Source organism: Sapajus apella, unplaced genomic scaffold (assembly GCF_009761245.1).
Source record: "Sapajus apella isolate SASKATOON/1434 unplaced genomic scaffold, GSC_monkey_1.0 scaffold14, whole genome shotgun sequence".
Classification (NCBI taxonomy): Eukaryota; Metazoa; Chordata; class Mammalia; order Primates; family Cebidae; genus Sapajus; species Sapajus apella.
This window is the reverse complement of record NW_022436954.1, coordinates 17,188,252-17,210,478: the sequence shown is the minus strand read 5'-3', so window position 1 is coordinate 17,210,478 and position 22,227 is coordinate 17,188,252. Positions and strand designations below refer to the sequence as shown.

At 35.7% G+C, this 22,227-nt stretch overlaps 1 protein-coding gene across 25 annotated transcripts in view; it reads right to left on the bottom strand.

The window, feature by feature from the left end:
- PHF21A (PHD finger protein 21A) overlaps positions 1-22,227 on the bottom strand; it is a 198,697-nt gene that overhangs the window by 153,539 nt on the left and 22,931 nt on the right. For 14 of the 25 annotated variants that reach the window (XR_004270355.1, XM_032283482.1, XM_032283481.1 and 11 more), the window contains 5 exons: positions 16,214-16,254; positions 14,499-14,610; positions 8,191-8,327; positions 2,393-2,425; positions 30-95 (listed from right to left, as the gene is read on the bottom strand). Coding sequence is in view for 23 of the 25 variants with exons in the window: in XM_032283482.1 (XP_032139373.1) it covers positions 30-95; positions 2,393-2,425; positions 8,191-8,244 (153 nt within the window). In the remaining 2 variants the exon portion in view is untranslated. Of the gene's footprint in view, positions 1-29; positions 96-2,392; positions 2,432-8,190; positions 8,328-12,617; positions 12,655-14,498; positions 14,611-16,213; positions 16,820-17,308; positions 18,855-22,227 lie in introns of those variants that run through there. The other 11 variants (XM_032283501.1, XM_032283493.1, XM_032283490.1 and 8 more) reach the window with 6 other exon arrangements.

Genomic DNA, 22,227 nt, shown 5'->3' with positions numbered 1-22,227 from the left:
AAATATGCCCCCCTCCCCTTTTCCCCTACCTGTTTCTCACTCAAAGCTGTGATTTTGGCTTGGAGTTCATGAAGCTGTTTCTTTAAGTCAGCATTCTGATTGGAAAGAAAAAATATCTGTGAGAAAGATATTTCATTTGTTAACAGAATAGTAGCAGGAAGACTCTGCATACTGTATCACAAATGATGAAGCAACCTGAAGCATACAGCCAATCAAATCTGTCATGTATTATTATACTGTGGCCATAATACCATCACTTAATGCATAGATCCTAAATATAGGCTCCTAGCACCAAAGCAGGAACAGCTTCTCTGAAATTGTTTTAAATTACATGAAGTTTTATATTTGAGCATCCTGCGCTGTAAGAGTACCTGTCCACTAAAATACTCTTATTCTTTTTTTTTCTTTTTTTTTTTTTTCAATACTCTTATTCTTTATAGAAAGTTTTCTGTTGACAGAAAACCCAAAGCTCCACTAATCACACAGAAGTAGGTAAATGGGGGTTTATAAGTATACATACACTACATACTTTACAGCATTATCAACAAAGATAAGAGGTTTTTCTCCACTTGCCCTCTCCCTTATTTAGCAAAGTACATTTGTTATTTTAGCCTAGATCTGAAAAGCTGTCAGTACTGCAACTGCCTTAACACTACATCATTCAAATTAACACAGTGACTACCAGGGCATTTTCTCAGTTCTAAAATTCTAGGAATCAAAAAAAGAATACTATTTTAGATGAGATACACTGAGCATGACTGCCTTTTACTAAAGTAGGCAGAAAAATTCCAAAATTAAAGTTTTCAAATGCTTAATGTAGCAGGACAGCCTACTAGCAGACTGAACACCACCCTAATGAGAGACCACTTTTACTTGATTTGTCTCACATACAATTTTTTCAATTTACCCTGCTTTGTCTTCTGTCAGGGTTAGGGAATACATTCTCCTCATCTATTAAATTTTATTTACTCCATGTCTACTTTTTTATTAGTGTATTTGACATAAGGTTTCTCCAATGAGATCATCCACAATGCTGTCCAACAAGTTACTGCCCTGCCCACCTCAGATTCTTCAGGTTAAGACAATTCTGTTACATGACCACAAGTATAATAGAAATGATAGTTTCTAGTAACATTTCACAGTTGCTGATAACGTAGGTTACCACATTAAATAGGAAAGGAGCTGTTAATCTAAAGTCTACCACGTCTTGGTTTTCTAAATCCAATTTATTATTTATTTATTTTGAGATGTAGTCTCGCTCTGTTGCCCAGGCTGGAGTGCAGTGGCACAATCCTCCAGGGTTCAAGCGATTCTCCTGCCTCAGCCTCCTGAGTAGCTGGGATTACAGGTGCCCGACACCACGCCCAGCTCATTTTTGTAACTAAATTCAATTTAAATTGTGAATATGCCAAAAAATTGAAGAAAAAAAAAAGAGGAGAAGTTTCTCATGGAAGTGGGACCATTTAATAGGAATAAGTATGCCAGCTCTCAGAGGCAAAACATAATAGTCAGACCTGAGTTCAATTTGTGGAGATAAGCGTTATTTTTCACTTCCAAAAATCAATGTGCCTCAGTACCATTCTTCAACCAAAAACTTAATTTTACTTTACAATGAAGGCTGTTTGGAATGTTTATCAACCCAGATATATACAGAGATATATTTGATAAACGCTCTCCATACTTATGACCCAGTATCTAATGGTTAAAAAAGAGACACTACCCAATAAAAAATATAATCATCAAGATAACGTTTTAGAAAAATGTCTCTTCAGGAATAGAGAATAAAATGGCTTAGTGAAAAATGCCTACGAGAATTTAAAGAAAAGTTAACATTCTCTGTTAACTTTTCTGTTAAAAAGTAACATAAGGTACTTTTTAAACCTCCTTTAAAGGTTCTTTCAAAAATAAAATTTTCTAAAATGCTTCTTTTAAAAATTACTCTTAAATTCTTACCCTGAAAGTAGATAATTCAGAACTATTCAAATGTTCTGTAATATAAGCTCCAAGTAAACAGAAATGGTTTGGGGTCACTTTTCATAATATTGAGATGTCAGAAAGCCTCAAAAACTGATTTTGAATAAGTGGGTTTATGGAAATGAATTTAAGCTATATGAAGAGTATTAACTCAATATTTTCCTCCAAAATACTCAAACCAATTCATATAAAACCAAAATGACAGTAACAAAGATGAAATAACAGCTATATTAAATTAGAATGACTGAATTTTTCTAAACCCTTAATACCTGAAGATCAATGTATTAAAAAATAACTGCTATTAGAAATGAAAGAATTCTTAAAAGTTAAGCATCATCCATATTTCAGTATTTTACGGTGACTTGACTTTAAATTATTTTTTAATTTGAAAATTAAATGAATAACAATAGCAGTTTACCTGTGGATCCTGCTTCATTTGAGCAACCAGTTTCTGGTAATAAAGAGAGAAAAAGAGCCATCAGTCTTACATATTAACTCCCTATGGCTAATCAGGTTTGGACCAAAAAATCTAGGATTTTAAGTTAACACAAAAAAATGAGCAATACCACAATCAGAACAGACTAAAACCTGTGATCCATGTAAAAGGCTCAGGAAGCACACCCTTTCATTAAAAAAAAAAAAAAAAAAAGAAAATCAAACTACCACTTTATATTTGAAATGAAAAAGTGCCTGATTTTTAAATCTGGACACAGAGATGGGAGACAGTGGCTTCTGAAAGGAATTAAAACAAGCTGGATGTTCCAAAAGCCAAATATCCCTTTCAAATGTCATCAATGTCTAGAGTCCAAAAAATGTCATCAATGTCTAGAGTCCAAACAAGGCCTGGAAAGAAGCTGGCCCTACACAAAACCAGCCTGTTTATACACAGCGCAAAGTACAGATTTGGCAGTTCTATTGGTCTGGTTCTTACCACAGAAGGAGCTTAGTGTCACATGTGACTTTGCCACTGTCTTCTCTCAAGACAGAGGTGGGTGCAGGAAAGGATAAGTTCAATGGGGCAGTGAAGCTCCGTATTTGAGAACAAGGAAGTGCAGGAACAATATGAAACTCTACCTAACTCGGTTCCTCTGGGAAAGAGAGTGATACCCCAATACTAAATGGAAAAGATATTTACTAGGGAAAACAGAAACCCAAACAAATAACAAAGAGAGAAAAATGAATGTCTTTTGACCTAAGCCAACTTTTAAAAACATCATTGCCCAAAAGTAACAATAACCATAGACAGAAAAATTTGAAGGATAAAGGAGCATCAGAAGTCCTAAAGTATCTGGGAATATGCTATTACTCAAGTCAATTTTTCATGTAATGGAAAAATACATCACTCTCTTTTGGTGACAAGGCACTTTTAAAGTGTTTAGTTGTGAAGTAAAACCTTTCTAAAATATACTATATATTTATCTAACTATACTTTTTGGTTTTTTTTGAGATAAGGTCTTGCTGTCACCTAGGCTGGAGTACAGTGGTGTGATCACGGCTCCCTGCAGCCTCGACCTCCTGGGCTTAAGCGAGCCTTCCAACTTAGCCTCCCGAGTAGCTAGGACTCCAGGTGCAAACTCGCATGCCTGGCTAATTTTTTAACTTTTTGTAGAGACAGGGTCTTGTTACATTGCCCAGGCTGGTCTTAAACTCCTAGGCTCAAGGAATCCTCCCACCTTAGCCTCCCAGAATGCTGAGATTAAGGTGTCAGCCACCACACCTGGCCTAACTTCTAAAAGAAGAAAAAAATAAAATAAAAAAAATCAAGCTTTTATGGATACTTAGAAGAATGATTATATTAAACTACAAACAATAGGGTCCTTACCAAAAAGGTCTCAAAGTACTATGTTTTACAGTTCTTAAATCCACGTTGTAGTTTTTCAGTCCAGTCCTTAACATCAAGTAGTCCCCCAACATATCTTGCTACTATTCTTTCTTTGTTTTTTTAAAGATGGGGTCTTGTTCTGTCACCCAGGCTGCAGTGCAGTGGCACAATCATAACTCACTCCAGCCTCCAACTTCTGGGCTCCAGCAAATCCTCCCACCTTAGCCTCCTAAGTAGTTGGGAATACAGGTACACACCACTATATCTGGCCTTTTTTCCCCCCCTTTTTTGGTAAAGATGACATCTCCCTATATTAGCTAGGCTGATCTCAAAATCCTGACCCCAAGTGATCCTCCTGCCTCAGCCTCACAAGCAGCTTGGACTACAGGGTTAAACTACCAGGCCTGCCTAACTTTTCTTTTCTTTTTTTTTTTTTTTTTTAACATTTTTAGGAGATGAGGTCTCACTAAGCAAACAGGCTGGTCTTGAAATCCTGACTTCAAGCCATCCTCCTGCCTCAGCCTCACAAGTAGCTTGGATTACAGGCTTGAACTGCCAGGCCTGACTGATTTTTATTTTTTTAATATTTTTAAGAGATGAAGTCTCACTGTGTTATCCAAGCTGATCTCGAAATCCTGACCTCAAGTGATCCTCCCACCTTAGCCTCCTGAGTAGCTGAGATTACAGGTATGAGCCACCATGCCCAGCTCTTGCTACTATTCTAACAACCCTGAAACCCAGCTCAAATTTGCTGCTTTAGACCTGCTGTGTGGTATACTCACTGGACTCATTTTAAGACAAGTGAATAGGATGTAATAATCGAAGAAATCCTCCTTTAGTAAAATGTACAATCTTTGGTGTATCACTTCAGACATTTATTCTAACTGGTCAAAAGTCTTTATCGCTAGTGCTAAGACACATTTTAGATAACTGAGGTTGCCAACCATGAGACCTCCAAATACATAAGGTATGTGTCACTATATTCTACTTCATATTTAATGGCAGTAGTTCTTCTATGTCCTAGACTTAAACTACAAAATAGTAACAATGCACATTCCAAGGGTTTAAGAGAATTGAAACACAAGGTTTTATACATATACATTTTTACATTAACGCTAGCCACACTCTTCAATGAAAAAAGTTCTTGAGTTTCCTTTTTGATTTGGTTACCAAAGGACTGGCTACTACGCTGTTACCTTTTAGAAGCTGAAAAAGGTTTTCTTCCAGACACTGGAATTTAAAAATGCACTGATAACCACATGAAGTCTTCACCTCTACAGGAAATAAACAAGCCAACTTTTCTGTCTATAAGCAGTTAAACTGCATTTTAAACAATCAGGGGTAGAACAGGACAAGATGGACAACTTACTGGATCATCCAAATCCCTAGTAACTTTAAGCTGACATCATGTTAACAAAGTTAAGTTACTTTCTATTGCAAGAATGCGGCAGTATTTCTTGAGGATATATTTTACACCAAAGGTAAGCAAAACAACTCGTGGGCCGAATCTGGCCGGCCACCTGTTTTTGCAAATAAAGTTTTATGGAAAAAAGCCTACTCATAATATTGTCCATAGCTGTTTTGTCTGTGCAACAGCAGAGCAGAGTAGTTGTGACAGAGACCATAAATTACCTGTAAAGCCGGAAATATTTTACTACGTGTCCCTTTACAAAAAAATTTGCTAACCTCTGCTTTATACTATTCTCCATTACATATGGAGTAAATACCCTGAAAATTTAAATGTGACTTCCATCAAATCTAAATAAGATCGAAGAAGGGAAGAGGAAAAAAGGCGATTTTCCCAAAAAGATGAGATGTCCATCACAGGACATTATTATTTAAATGTTTATTGAGCATCAACTATGTGTACGTTGCTACTTTCATAACTATCTTCCCATTAATAAAGAAAACATAAAGAACAAAAATATGTTTTCACTACAGCAACACCAAGTAGTTGCAGAAAACATTTTCTATCCAGTAAGCTCAGTTTCATCCCTAATCTCGTACCCTAGCTGGAAATGCAACAAAGGGTGTCTTTGGCCCCAATATTTAGCCAAATGTATGTTCTGGCTTTGGTCTCAGACTAGTAACCAATCCCCCTACCTCAATGCCATTTCTGGCATGCCTCAATTTCTCATAATCAATGATTGTGTAGGTGACACCACAGAAATTACTTTTCCAAAAACAGTAAAGTATTAAAGATATAACTAGAGTGAAATTATCTTATGTGTTCTCTGTTAAACATTATTGACATATAAATGTTTACTATCACAAAAACATATAAAAGCTACTAATTGTATGCTCAAAACTGACAGTTAATATGAATATTAAGAGAGTTTTCAGAATAACTTTAGGAAGAATACTGTATCTCTTTTGAGTCAACAAATGTAAATTTAAAATTTTAATTAGATTTAAAACAGAATAATAAATATTGTTTTTCATAATTGTGATGCTTATAAAATTGGTATGCTTGAATTTGGAATATGAAACAAAATATTTAGTAATTAACTTCAATTAATTTAGGTCATGAACCTTTCAAGAAAGGATTATTTGGGACTTGCTCACATCTTGTAAGGAGGAACTAAAGCAGAATGTTAACTTTACCATCTTAATACTTCCTCAGAAGAGGAAAAACTCCAAAAATCACACACATCATAAAATCATCCTTGGCCGGGTGCAGTGGCTCAAGCCTGTAATCCCAGCACTTTGGGAGGCCGAGGCGGGTGGATCACGAGGTCAAGAGATCGAGACCATCCTGGTCAACATGGTGAAACCCCGTCTCTACTAAAAATACAAAAAAAAATTAGCTGGGCATGGTGGTGCGTGCCTGTAATCCCAGCTACTCAGGAGGCTGAGGCAGGAGAATTGCCTGAACCCAGGAGGCGGAGGTTGCGGTGAGCCGAGATCGCACCATTGCACTCCAGCCTGGGTAACATGAGTGAAACTCCGTCTCAAAAAAAATAAAAATAAATAAATAAATAAAATCATCCTTTATCCACACAAATTTCAGATTCATTCGTATATTCCCAAAATTCATTCTATGATGCTGAGAGCTTTGAACAAAATGTGAATTTAATTTTTATCACTTGCCATTCAGCCAAACTGGTTATTCAACACACCTCTATGTTAAACTACTTTCACTCAGAAAAAGGCAAGCTTGTTTTTGTAACAAATTTCTACTCTCCTCAGTACCAGAAGCAAGGTTTTTTTAAAAAAAAAAAAAGTATGCTGCTTATTACCTACTTAAAGAAGCCCATGTGCACAGGGCCAACTCTGCAGCGGAACAAGAGTTTAACGAGATCCGGAGCGGCAGCAGGGATTTCTGAACAGGTGCTTCTGAAGCTTCCTTTAAGTTCTCACCCACACTAATTCTGGGCAACATGCAAATCTAGTAGTTATCAAAGGCCCAAGATATTCTCCCAGTGATTTCAAAAGCTAATGTTATCTTAGACTACTCAGATAAAACAAAGGAATCTATACCCTAAGAACAAACACCTTTAAAAAGTAGTTTTACTTCTCCTTCTCTCCACTCCCATATCCCCCATTGTTACAAATTCAGAAGCAGTCCATGCATCATCCTTAATCATTTTTGAGTACCAAGGACTATATACATGCATACATATGTATGTCTTCAGTCTGATGTCCAGCTAAAGTCTAGAAAGATATAAAATAGTGGTACTCGGTTTAGATAACAAAATTTTAATTATGTAATTATTTAAAGATGGCTTTTTGTTTTGATTATAGTATAGTTATGTATACATTTACTTTCATATATTCACATATAAATTACATTTAATATTTTAATATTTTATTATTATACACATAAAATATTGTTTTACAAACATATTTAAAATTTATTTATATACACATTTTTATAATTACTTTAAATGTTTAGTCTGGGTATCTGAGATAAAATATAAGAATTGTGAAATCTGAAATTTAAACATCTGTGAAGACAATCACATTTTCTTTACGAAAGATTGGAATCAACACATAAAGCTGAGTCATATGATCTGTAAAAATTTTAGTACATATGGTAGTTGAGTTAGACATGTTGTTATTTAAAACATGCAAGTTAAATCACATGAATAAAGCCCTTCAGATGAACCAAAAAGCAGAAAAAAGATTTCTTTCTTTTTTGTTAACACCTCTGGTATATTAAAAAAATAATCTTTTCAGTTCTTTTCTTTAGAAAGGAAGTCAGGAATATTTTCTTTAATTTCTTAAAAGTAGTATCTAGACTTTTTGAGTAGTGATAAAAGGCAAATGACATGACTCTTGGGTAACTGTCTTAAAGATGATTACAAACTGTACTAAACACCAGAGATGGGCTTGTTTACTAATCTTGACCATTACTTAACAACAGTGTGGGAGAAGCCAACACTACAACGTACCTGGTGAACCTGAATTTCCACTTTAAGAGCTTCCTGTAGAGTCTGCAACTCCATCCTCTACCTTCTCCACTTTCTCTGCTGATTCTATAGTTTCTTCAGCCTCTGTTTAAAGTAACAAACTCCTCTTCTCACTGCAGCTGTAAAGATCATAAAATGTTTTGGATCATTACATTTGGAATAAACAAAATATTTATGTCAAATAAATTTTGTCAAAAAATATTTGTTTCTCTAACACAGGGCAAGAAATTTCTCAAAGATATTTTTTTTTCTCCAAAACAATTCTTCAAGTATTCCTCTAAAGAACGTTTCAAAAACTAAGAAATGAAAAACCAAAAAAAGGGTTTAATCTGGTCATGGAAACATCTAAGCACCCACCACACGTTCAGCACTGTGTTAATTACTACATACTGAGGATATAGAGGTGAACAAGACCACTTCGGCCCTCAATGAGACTATAACCATACAGGACACGCTGTCCTCAGAAGGAGACATATAACAACAGAATCGTACATTTTTAAACTTCACACAGAGTGAACTGGAGAGTTCAGGGTTTCTTGGAAGTTAATGAATGCCAGGGTACTTTTATTTGCATGAGTTCTTACTCTATATAAAAAATTGAGAAACTCAAAATGGGAAAATTCTGGTATAACTTAAGCATTTACATTTAACAAATGAATGCTGAACACAGATAAATACAATGCAATACAACTGTGCTATCCACAAAGTTATGATGTGGATATTTTAAAATGTATCTATTGTGTGTAACATTATGAGGTGGTCTAGTAATGGAATGCATTTCCAACTTTACAATGAAAATCATCTTCTTTCACACTTGCCAGTCATCTCTTTGACTATACATATAATGGCATGTGGAAATAATGTCAAAAGTCTAAATCTGTGAATGTGACACCCAGCTTGACCTTCCTATCCTCCTCCAATTATCACTACTCTAAATTAATTCAGTGGCTAATTCATCCTTTATTACTTTTTTCTTTTCGTGAATGTGGCCTTAGACATGATTTTAGGTACTCTGCCAAAGCAAAAGTCTGTTTTTGTCTGAATAAATTTAAATTTTACTTCAAATTTCTTTTCTTTGCACCTATAAAACTTGTAGCTAGAGAAACTTTTTAGCATTCATATAAACTGGGGAAGGGAACAATCAGAAAGTTAGAGGAACCACTACGCCTTAAACCAGTACAGTAAGATTCATGATCTTCATATTTCTAAATATTATTTAACTATGGGTAAAGTCTATATTCAACCTAAGTTTTCTAAAAGTCCTCTGAAAACTGGTTTAACAGAGTTATAATGGAATCATTAACTAGGTAACGTATTTTTGTGAATGTGAGTTTTCATTATATTTGCTTATTCTCATTAGGCATAAAACAGCAGTAGCAATCTTTCTTAGGGCTTATATACTATATTATGTATCATCAAAATACTCAAATGTAAAAAAGAATAAATTTCGAAAGTGCAAAATTCCTTTAAATTCACTTTTGTAAAGGGTAGGAAAGGTTTACTGTATAATGATAATGTCAACCAAAACATTTTAAAAGGCAGTATATTTAGGGGAGATATTAATAACTTAGAAAGGGAGACATATTGTGGTAAACAAATCTGGGTAGTTTTAGCTACTTACTATCTTTTACAATATTTGGAACAATAACCAATCAATAAATAAATATCAGAATCATAAAGTTACTAAGACAAGGATTTTTATTATTATCATGTAAGCTTACTCTACCTGCAACACTAAAGTTAAAACTACAGAGCCAGTTTAATTTTAAATACTAAAATAATCTCCCTACTCAAATTCTTGACTTATGTATTACAGTTCTTCTTGAAAACAATACTTGGTTTTAATTTTTACAAGGCTCTACCAGAAAATGTGTCCAAAATGATTCCTTATAATTTTTTTCAAGTCAAGAATCACTCTGAAGTTGAAGGGGTATTTTTCAAATATTCATACTTTATTCTACTGATAGTAACATATAAAACCATAGTTCAACTCAACTCACATAAACTCTGGAAATGAACAGCAGGTTAAAACACCAAGAATTTACATTATACGTGACAAATGGCTAATATAGTTTATATATTCAGGACTCTCAAAAATTGATAACAAAAATCTATGAAATAACAATTTACAGAAGAAATAAGAATGACCAACAAACATAAAAAACTTCCAACTGCAATTAAGACACAGAAATATAATTAAGATGATATGCTCTGTCTATCAAACTGAAGACCTGTAAAAATAATAAAACTGTGAGCTGTGTAGAATTTCTGTCAGGTGTCACTTCATAATTTGCTGATGGTTATCTCTAGGTGGTAGCACTGACAGTCATTAACTTTCTTCTTTTTGGGGTACTGATATTTTCAAAATTTTCCATTTAAAAAATGCACTTCTTTTTAAACAAGAAAACATTAACCAAGGATTAGTAGATAAAGCATCAGAAAATGTTACACTATCAAACAAAATGCTCAGGAAAAGAAAAAGTTAAAACCAGGGTTTAACCCGAAGACTGTAAATGTCAAAGAGTGCCTCGCACAATAATAAGCCTGCAACTCAAGCTAATGAGGAGCTGATGGCTTTTACTTTCTCCATCAGATTGTTGTCTGCTTCTTAGAGATACACAAAGGCATGAAGTTTTACTTGGCAAGGACTCTAAATGCCAACTACTCATTTATTTCAAAATAAAACTGAAGGGTTAAAAAAAAGGTAGGACTAATTATAGAAAAACATATGAAGGATTAGAAGATTCACTTGAAAATATTTTTCTTTTCTTCAGAAAGGTCTCCTTCTGGACAGTAATTTTAAGAGACTGGTCTGTGTGTAAAGAAACAAATTACATGGCCGGGCGCGGTGGCTCACGCCTGTAATCCCAGCACTTTGGGAGGCCGAGGTGGGTGGATCAAGAGGTCAAGAGATCGAGACCACCCTGGTCAACATGGTGAAACCCCGTCTCTACTAAAAATACAAAAAAAAATTAGCTGGGCATGGTGGCACGTGCCTGTAATCCCAGCTACGCAGGAGGCTGAGGCAAGAGAATTGCCTGAACCTAGGAGGCGGAAGTTGCAGTGAGCCGAGATCGCGCCATTGCACTCCAGCCTGGGTAACAAGAGTGAAACTCTGTCTCAAAAAAAAAAAAAAAAAAAAAAAAAAAAAAGAAACAAATTATATACATATATTTATAGTTTACAAAAACGAGGCAGGTACATATTGAATCTTGCTTTTCTAATTTTATTTTTTCTTGTAGAGAAGGGGTCTCACTATGTTGCCCAGGCTGGTCATGAATACATGCTGAATCTTTTGAACAAAATTTTTTTGGCCAGGCATGGTGGCTCACACCTGTAATCCCAGTTCTTTGGGAGGCTGAGGTGGGTGGATCATAAGATCAAGAGATCAAGACCATCCTGGCCAACATGGTGAAACTCCATTTCTTCTAAAAATACAAAAATTAGCTGGGCGTGGTGGCACACGCCTGTAGTCCCAGCTACACAAGAAGCTGAGGCAGGAGAATCACCTGAACCTGGAGGTGGAGGATGCGGTGAGCCAAGATCACGCCACTGCACTACAGCCTGGGCAACAGAGCAAGAAACTGCCTTAAGAAAAAAAAAAAAAAATTTTTTTTTTTTCCTGAGACAGGGTCTCGTTGTGTCACCCAGGCTGGAGTGCAGTGGTGTAATCACGGCTTACTGCAGCCTCGACTTCTACGCTCAAGCAATCCTCCTGCCTCAGACTCTTAAGTAGCTGTGACTACAGGTGTGCACCACCTGTAGCAATGGCTAATTTTTGCATTTTTTTGTAGTGACGGGGTTTTGCCATGTTGTTCGGGCTGGTCTTGAGCTCCTGGGCTAAAGTGATCCATCCACCTTCAGCCTCCCAAAGTGTGGGATATTAGCCACTGCATCCAGCTGAAAAAATATTTTGGACATATTTGGACATATTTTAGATCTTGGACATATCATGCAGTCATCATCTGAACACCACTGGGAGGTAATTCATAGCATCAAAAAAATTATTTGCTACACTTTTAAAAGATAATTTAACATATTTTGACAAATTCTAATAAGTTATAAAGAAGCAATCAGTTACTGCAAGGTGAATATCATCAGACTCACAAGACAGTAACACACTGTATTCCAGCATAATACCTCTCACCATCCAACAGCTCTACAAGGCACCATCAACGAGGGCACTTCCCTAGCCCAAAATATTCGCATTTGCAATCTGTCAAACTGTACACATCAAAGCATTCTGATACCTAATGGCCTCTCACCTTCCAATAACAACAGTAACAAAAAACGTAAAACCAAACACACAAAATCAAACAAACAGAAACAATTATTAAATCCCACTAAAAAGGTCAGCCAAGGAAAGCACATTCATCATCCCAAAAAACAAAAACACTAATTCTACTTACTCACGGTGTGACTACTCTCATCCTCAGGGTTTGTTTGCTTGTAAATCAGGAAAATTGAAACAATATCACCTACTTCATAAGACTGTTGCAGTTTAAATAAGGCAAAATTATATGAAAAGCCCTTTGCAAACTGTAAAGTTTTATGATAGTTTTAATACATTTAATTCTTTTCTCTATACAGACTTTTTAATGAAACTTCTCTACACAGTATATATCTAGAAGACTGTAAGCTTTTCTGTTCACAAACTCTCTATGGAGATTCTTCTATTTCTCTGGGTATACGTCCGCTTGAAGGTATGTGACCTGTAGGTCTTTTATTATGATTCTAATAACTTGTAGGAAAGCTGTAACTCCAATTTTACTGCTAAGAAATATTTTGCTGTTACTGAATTGACAGAAACCTTTTTCCAATCAAAACTTGACTCATCGACCAACATTTCTTTAACAATAAGTCCATGACATAGTGTGCCCCAAACTGTCTCTAAAAAGGACAATTCCATGTTCTCTGTACCATGCATTTATTTGGTGTGAAACTCCTCTGCTTCTGATCCATATTCTCAGACACAATGTTTAAAGTAGGTTAAATTCATTTTTTTAAATAAGAAAAAGTAGTAAGTCTTGACAGAACTATGTATTTTTATTTCTTGTCCCATGCTTAATACTCAAATATCAAGTTTCAATTTGTACAAAATACTTAACTTCTTACTATGTATCTAACATATATAGAGATAAAATATCTTCATTAACTTTAGTGCTAAAATTACCATGAATGCCAAAAATAATAAAATTCTTTTAATATTACTTATTAAAAACTTTAACATTAACATGAATCAACACAAATGACAACATTAAAAAACATAATGTAATGTTTATTTTCTTATCATTTAGCACATTTCAACACATCTTGATTTATTTTCATCACAGTATTTCTTTTATGACACTCCACAGGTGAACAGAAAATACTACTGCACAAAGAGCTTTGCAATTCTGATCTTAGAGGCTAACCCTCTGAATCTGGTAAGGTTACTATATTCAAATCCTGGTATGACAGCTCTTGACAAATGCCTCCCTTAGCTAGTTGGATGTTTCCATATTATTAAATTACATTTAATAATGTTGTTTCCTAATTATTAAATTAAATTAAAAATATATATGCATACATATCATTACATTTATGATATCTAAATGCCTGAATGTATGAGGGTATAAAATATCTTTCTCATCTCTATTTGTTTTGGAAGGGGTAGGGGGTAAGCCCTCATTTTGTTAAAAAGGAATCTCTATGCAGTTCATACCTCTGCTGCAATGTGCAGGCTTTTATGGTGCCTTGGGCCAGGCCAGGGTTACCCATAGCACCTTCCTTCACAGGTCTGCGTAGAGTCCTGGACCCCTCCCCACCATCATCAGTGCTCAGCCCAATGTACATTTTATACCTCTGCTTTCTGGGGTCTAGGCTGTCTACATACAGTCTTCTATTTCTTTTCTTTGCAAAAATCAAGCATGTCTACTAAATTATCCCAGCCACATCCAACAAAAAGAAAACTGAGTAAATTTTTAAATACACAGAAATTGACAATGGAGGTTGGGAAGTAGGGTTTAAGAGCATAGTGACATTGAGGCCAAGATTTTAGAACTGGTTATCACATTTACCAGAATCCTATTAATATTTAATGACTATTTTTTTGAAAAAACTGTCCAGACATGCATGTCCAGAATCTTACAAATATATACCACACAAAGGATAACACAAGTGGGTGTGGTAGTTTTAGCATAACCAATAAATACTTAATAGAAGTGGAAGTTATGGGAGATATATTTCAGATCAATATAAGGAAAAGGAAGAACTAAGGATTAGAATTGTACAAAAAAGGAATGGGTTACCTTATGAGGTAGTGGGCTCCCTGTCATTAGAAGTATTCAAGAATGCTGCATATCATATCCCCCTCTTGGAGATTCACAATGCACATTAGCATATTAAAGGTTCTGAGAAGTCCTGCAGTAAAGAAACCTGTTTAACTTTGTTTAATGCAGCATTTCCCAAATTATTTGACCACAGAACCCTTTTCCCACCCCCGCCCCCTTCAATAATACTTATTCAGTTTCTGTGGAAGTAGGATTCCTCAGAATACATTATAGAAAATGAGCTACATTTTTTAAACATGTAGTATTCAATATGTACCTGAATAACAACCTGTCAGGGATCTAGAAGAAACTGCCACACAGGGTAAAATATTGGAGGACAAGGTCCTTGATCCATCCCTAGTGTTCCATTATTGGAACACTAAGCTTGTGGGAATTATTTATATCCTACTGCTCAAGATCATTGCCAAGGTCTGATTTTTCACACACAAAAAAATTTGCAACCTCTGGTATAAATGGGTTAAGGTCCCTTCTCTGAGATTCTGTCCCATGTCAAAGTAAGAGCGATAGGATCTTGATTATCTATTTTAAAAGGTTTCATGAGAGAAAGGCAAGTAGAATCAAAAGGCAGTAAAATGCAAGGGTTAATTTAGTTCAAGTGCCTCCATGAATCATGTTCAAACCCCAGTCCCCTAAAAGGAAGAGAGACACCACAAGCACCATAAGCTATCAAAAGGAAACTTTGGCCAAATATCTACTGTATCTACTCCATCCACTAAGTTAATTCCTATTTGAGAGAGAGGATTTAAAATTTTTTTAAAAAAGGAATAGTCTTGCATTAGGCGACTACCCTATTCCAGCTATCTTATTTGAGTTTAATTTTTTTCATAGTACACACTCTTCTAATAAATATTTGTTTGATTGCTAGTCATTAGATTGCCCTGTGCATTCAAAGAAATGATTAAGAGTGATGATTTATAAACCATATTAAAAAAATCTATCAAAGTAGATATTAGGAAAAAAGTTTGCCTGTATGTCCCACATGATTACATTTTTCTCTCTCTCTTTCTCTCTTTTTCCTTTTTAAGAATTATATAAAACAACATACACCAAAAAATGTACTATCAGACATGAGGCTAATCCAATATTAAGTTTAAGAATATAAATAAACACGAGTCCCAAATTTCAAAGTCAAGTTTCCATAGTTACATTAATCTAAGCCATTTTGCACATATACCAAAGCCATCAAATATAACAGCATATTAAGTAACACGAAACAGTATAGGAATCTTAATCTTCTTTTTTTAAGAGATGGGGGTCTTGCTTTGTTGCCCAGGCTGGACTTGAACTGGCTCAAGCCATCATCCTGCCTCAGCTTCCTGAGTAACTGGGACTACGGGCACACAACACTGGGCCTGGCTGGGAATCTGAACTTTTGAATTCTCAACTCGAACCACTGCATTAAGGACATTTTTAGAAAAGGGGACTTTTACATTGTAACAGGTTATCGGAATGGAGGAACATGCAGGCCTAGCTGTATTGGCAGAAACACAAATAGGTTTGAAATATAGCTATGTGACATTAGACAATTCATTTCCACTCAGTGCAAACAGCAAAGCCCCATTTCTGAGAGACAGCTTTTTTGAAAAAAAAAAAAAAAAAAAAAAAATCACAGTATTTGAATTATTATCCAGCTAGCATCAGGCATACTATGTCTACCTAGCGAAAGTACTTACCAATTTTGGGGAAACTGGCTCTCCTTCAGCTCCCTAGCCCCCTATAACAGAAGAATGGGAAAATGGAATTAGACAACACACACATATTTATAACATGTCATCAAAAGCTGAAACTCAAAGATTTCTATCTGATTTTAAGAAGAAAAAACCAAAACATACAAAAATTTCCAAAGTTTTAAAACCCAAAAGAAAAAAAAGAAACAATAGGTAATTTTTACAGCAAAGAAGGAACTCAAGAGCAGTTAAATCACTACTTTTCCATAGTTTTTCAAGACAAGGGGAAGTTAGCAGTTGATAATTTTCCTTTCCTAAGAGACACATAGAAATAAAATGCACCTCATTTAAATAACATACAACTACTCCTTCAAACCCAACAAGTGACCTCTACTGTCAGTTGCTTTATAGTAACAAATTAAGCTAACATCACTAGTCCTTAGTTTGGTCCTCGTAAAAGGCATTCTTTTCAATTAATCTTGAAATGGATTTGCCTTATGCAAGGTTTTAAAATCATAGCATTTTATAATAACGTATAGTCAGAATTTTAATTAACCTTTCCTCACATTCTTAGATGTGTCTCACTTTTTTTTTTTTTTTTTTTTTTTTTTTTTGAGACAGAGTCTCATTCTGTTTCCTAGGCTCCGGTGCAGTAGCACAGTCAGCTCACTGAAGCCTCAACCTCCCAGGCTCAAGTGATCCTCCCACCTCAGCCTCCTGAATAGCTGGGACCGCAAGTGTGCTATCATGCCTTGCAATTATTTTATTTTTTTTTGTAGAGACAGGCCTCACTATGTTGCCCAAGCTGGTATCGAACCCCTGGGCTCAAGTAATCCTCCCCACCTCAACCTCCCAAAGTGCTGGAATTACAGGTGTGAGCCACCATGCCTGCCCATGTCTTATTAGATTGTAAACCACATACATAAAAGCTACTTGTTTCTATGCCACATATCTAATCCGTGATAAAGCCGGAAAGAAAATTAAGGTTTGGGGATCCCGATTTAACATTAGAAGAAAATTAAAATTTTTCCCTTAATATTTTAGTATTAAATTATTTCAACTCCACTATGTTATGCTCTAGAACTGCATGACTTCCTTTACCTTAAATATGGTGTTTGTTGACTGATACTACTCCAATAGTGTCTCATTTCCTCAGGGAATATTTCAGAAGAGCTTCATATCTCCCAGATTGTAAATCTTTGTTTAATCATGTACAGTTATACCAAACATACAATAAAATTATTTAAAAGGGCCCCAGTTCATGCAGTTAGCATTCATTTCCAAAAGAAATTCAATGTGTTGTTCTATGCTGCCTTTTCTTTAGCAGCAGTCCTTTATAAAGTCCTTAGGCCCATGCAAATAACAATTTTAATCACCAAGGTTAGGATGACTCCCAACCAAAAGAGAAAGCATGCAGCAATCACAGAACAATGCAGTTATTAAAAAGTAGATTCTTAACAATACTGATATCTATAGGACTCTGTACCACTCAAAAGGTTGCCTGAGACAGAACCAGGCACATAGTAAATGCTCAATAAATACTTGTTAAATCAATGAATTGACTAAATAGACACTTAAGCTGTCTGTTGCGGGCTTATCTTCCCTATTAGGGCTTTCATGTTAGCTCTTTCAGGCTGGGGATAATTTCTTATGCATCGATTTCCAGCAGCATTATTCGTTAAATGAATGACTTTCTGGAACTGTTTTCATCCAAGTTGTTGATTAGGAAGTAAAATATTACCATTTTAAAATATAATAAAAAGGAAAAGACTGATAAATTGGACAAAATTAAAAACTTCTGTTCATCAAAAAAACACCATTAAGAAAGTGAAAAAGCAAGCCACAGAATTGGAGGTGATAATTGCAATATGTATAATCAACACAGCCTTATACCCAGAATATATAAAATATGTTGAAATTCAAAGTAATGAGGGTGGAACTGGGATTTTAACTTACGCAGCATTAAAAAGTATTACTAAATGCTGCTGAAAAGTCATATTTAATAAAAGGCAGCATACTGTACATATACCTTATCTCCAAAGGCATTTTCTCCAAAAATGAGTAGCAGGGCCAATCCTAAACGGATAAAGAATTTTGTCATGATATCCTGAAATCATGATGTTATGAAACTGCTCATAAGACTACTTGTAGGGACTGCAGAAATCGCATAGGAAATCAAAGCCCGAGAAGTTAAGTGATTTCCCCAAAGGTTACTCAGCTAGCTGGTCATGAAGCTGAAGAAGAGCTTACTGGCTCAAGATTCCTTTAACTGAGCTCACTTTCCACTAGACCTAACTTTCTCTTAACCCACTGCAGCAGTTACTCTTCTAAAAAACAAACTACAACAAACACCAGCGAAATATTTTTTGAAAAGTTCGTATATAAAGTTTTAAAGAAAAATCACATAAGTAAGCCATCTAGAAAAGTCTTAAAACATGAAATCCTGGCTGGGCATGGTGGCTCAAGCCTGTAATCCCAGCACTTTGAAAGGCCAAGCCAGGCAATTAAAGGCCAATTAAAGCTGTGGACCCTCTTCCAAGAAAATTGTACCTATGCTGATATGTATAGAATTTAGCATAAAGTATGAAGGAGTTGACCCCTCTGAAGCGCATTCACGGGATCTCTTAGGTTTAAAAGATTTCATATTTTGTTTTGTTTTTGTTTGTTTTGTTTTTGAGACAGAGATTTCATATTTTGTTTTGTTTTTGTTTAATCCAATAGAAAATCACAAGGTCAGGAGATCAAGATCATCCTGGCCAACATGGTGAAACCCCTTCTCTACTAAAAATACGAAAAAAATTTAGCTGGGTGTGGTGCGCACACCTGTAATCCCAGCTACTCGGGAGGCTGAGGCAGGAGAATCATTTGAACCCAGGAGCGGGACACTGCAGTGAGCCGAGATTGTGCCACCACACTCCAGCCTGGCAACAGAGCGAGTCTCTATCTCAAAAACAAAACAAACAAACAAACAAAAACAAAACAAAATATAAAATCTTTTAAATCTAAGGGATCCCATGAATGCGCTTCAGAGAGGTCAACTCCTTCATACTATATGCTAAATTCTATATATATCAGCATAGGTACAATTTTCTTGGAAGAGGGTCCACAGCTTTAATTGGTTTCACAATGAGGTTCACATACCCAAAAAGAGGAAATTATTTTTAGACTAATGATTCTTAAATACTGTACACATCAGAAATCCCAAGGTGTTTCTTCTGAAGATTGAATATTAATTGACTACCATTTGGAAATTAAAAAAAAAAGAAAAGCAAATATTTTACTTCTATAATTTAAGAAGACTGAGCACCAAAAAGCAAGATCTATACACACATTTGTGCTTTTTACACACTATCCATATGTAAAACATATTTAAGTCTGAAAGCAAGTTTGAGTTCTTCATGTTAAGCTGGTTAAAAGCCACTTTGTTTGTTTCTCACATACATTTCACACTTCTAACTAAGGTAGTTCAAAATTTTAACCATATTTGCTAAAATTTTTAAAAGATAAATTTGTTCTTGAAAAATATATCCAAAACATCTAGGTTAGAGTAAATGAAATTATTTTTGCTTTTAGAGGTATTATATTGTCTTGCTAATATAAAGTCATACAATTTTTCACAAATAGAAGATTGTTCACCTCTCTAGAACTTCGCAGGTAACTGCTCTAATTAGAGCTGGTAAAGAAACAAATTATCTAGATTTCTGATATGGTTATAATATTTTAAATATTATAAATAAATAAATCTAATGCGATTAATATTTAAGTACCTTTTGTAAAATATCTAAAACCCTTGTATATGAAGAATCTATATTAAACAAACAAAATTTGCAGAGAAAAAGTTTAATACTAGATAATGTTTTAAATTAAGCTAAAATTTAATACACCCTACTACAAATTTCAAATGATTAAGTTTATAGCCTGTGCTCAATCATAAATTTTGATAAGGGACTAGAATAGCACAGATTAATTGTCATTCAAAGACACTTTAAAATGTCACCTTACCCAGAAGATTCAATCTCTTCTCTTCCCCTACTGTAAGAGGCCCCAAAACTGAGCTTTATATACTGCAGTTTTTAGTGCTTTTTATCTGCCCTTCCTAACTTCCAACAGAAAGCAAGTAAGTTTGAAATAAATTTAAATGCAGATAAGTGGTTAGAAGAAAAAGCAGAATCCCACTTGATGAGTTTAGTCTCTGGGGCCCCAACATCTTAATAACCATCCCTCTTGTCCCCACCTCTTATCCTCTCCTGGACATCCCTCTAGCTTTTCCCTTTACTCTCATGGAGCATCAATTTTCCCCGCATCATTACTGGATCATTTTGTTCCTTCTATCTTAAATAATAATAATTTAAAACAAAATTTTTAAAAACCTCCCTTGACTCCATATCCTTCTCTAGTTATTGTCCCTGTCTAGATTCATATTTATAGCAAAACTCCCCGAAAGAGTTAATCATACTCCCTGTCTCTAATTCCTCTCCTCCTATTCTCTATTGAACACAACCCATTAGGCCCTTTGCCTCCCTCCATTCCTGTCAAGATCACCAGAGATTTAACAGTTGTTTAATCCAATAGAAAACAGTCTTCACTTCCTTGACCAGTATTTTTTGACCCACTGATCATTTCCTCCTCCTTGAAATTTCTTTTCTCTTGACTTCCAGGAGACTACCCTCCCTGATTTTCTTCCTCATCTCTCTGGCTACTCTCCCTGGTTTCTTTTGCTGGTTCCTCCTTACCTCCAACACCTCGAAATGTGAAATTGTCCCAGGACTCATTTCTTGGAACTCTTCCCCTTAGGTGATCTCACACAGTCTCATGGCTATAAGAGGATCTACACCCTGGCAATTCCCAATGTTTATCCCCAGCACAGATCCTTCCCCTGAATTCCAAACTCATATACCTAACTGCCCACTCAACACTGGTCAAATAGGTATCTCAAGCTCAACACATCCAAAACTAAACTCCTGACTACTCCCCTAACTTCCTCCTCAGAGTCATGCTCATCTCAATAAATCCCCACCCCTTCAGAAGAAAAAAATCCTAAAAGTCATCTTAAGACTCCTCTTTCTCCACACCCCACATCTACTCCGACAGCTAACCGTGTGCCTCTACCTTCAAAATCTATTCACCATGACCACTTGTCTCAACTCTCCTATCACCTCCCTGGTCCAAGTCACCTTCACCTTTTACCTAGATAATTCCAACAGCCTCCTAACAGGCCTCCCCACTTCCACCCTAGACCCACTAAGGTATATTCTCTCACGAGTCAGAGTGAGCTTTTCAAAACCCAAGACAGATCTTGTTACTCCTCTGCTCAAAACCCTCCAATGGCTTCCCACCATACTCTGAAAAAAGATGAAGTCCCTTTCAATGGCCCACAAGGCACTAAGTGATCTGGGCCTCTGCCACTCTCAGCCACCCCATCTCCCCATTGCTTAATCACTCCAGTAACACTGGCCTCCATTCTGCACTGCAGGCCCTCCAGGCAAGTTCCCTTCTTGGGGCTCTTTCATTTCCTTGCACTCTGGCTGGGACACTCTTTTCCTCCAAATATCTTCATGGCTCACGCCCTCAAATTATAGAGGAAATCTATAGAAGTTTCAGGAGCAGAAGAATAATAAAATAAAAACTAAAATTATGATCAGAATTGTTCCACTCCCCAACTTTTACTTATGCTCTTCCTTATACCAAGAATAATACCTTTTTACCTTCTCTCTAACTATCCAAATCTCACCCACACACTAGGTCCAGATAAAGACTCACTGATTAACAGAGATCTGCCCAAACCACCCTAATTCCCAATTCCTCCTTTGTTTAAACTCCTGAAGTGTTTATCATCTTTCTCATTCATTTTCAAATGTAACCACATACTGCTTCACATTTTAATCTAATCTATACGACATCTCCCTAACTAGAACACACACACACACACACACACACACACACACGAACAGAATACCATCTCAATCCTAGATCAGGATAACACATAAAAGTTAACGATATACAGATTCACAGGCCCTATT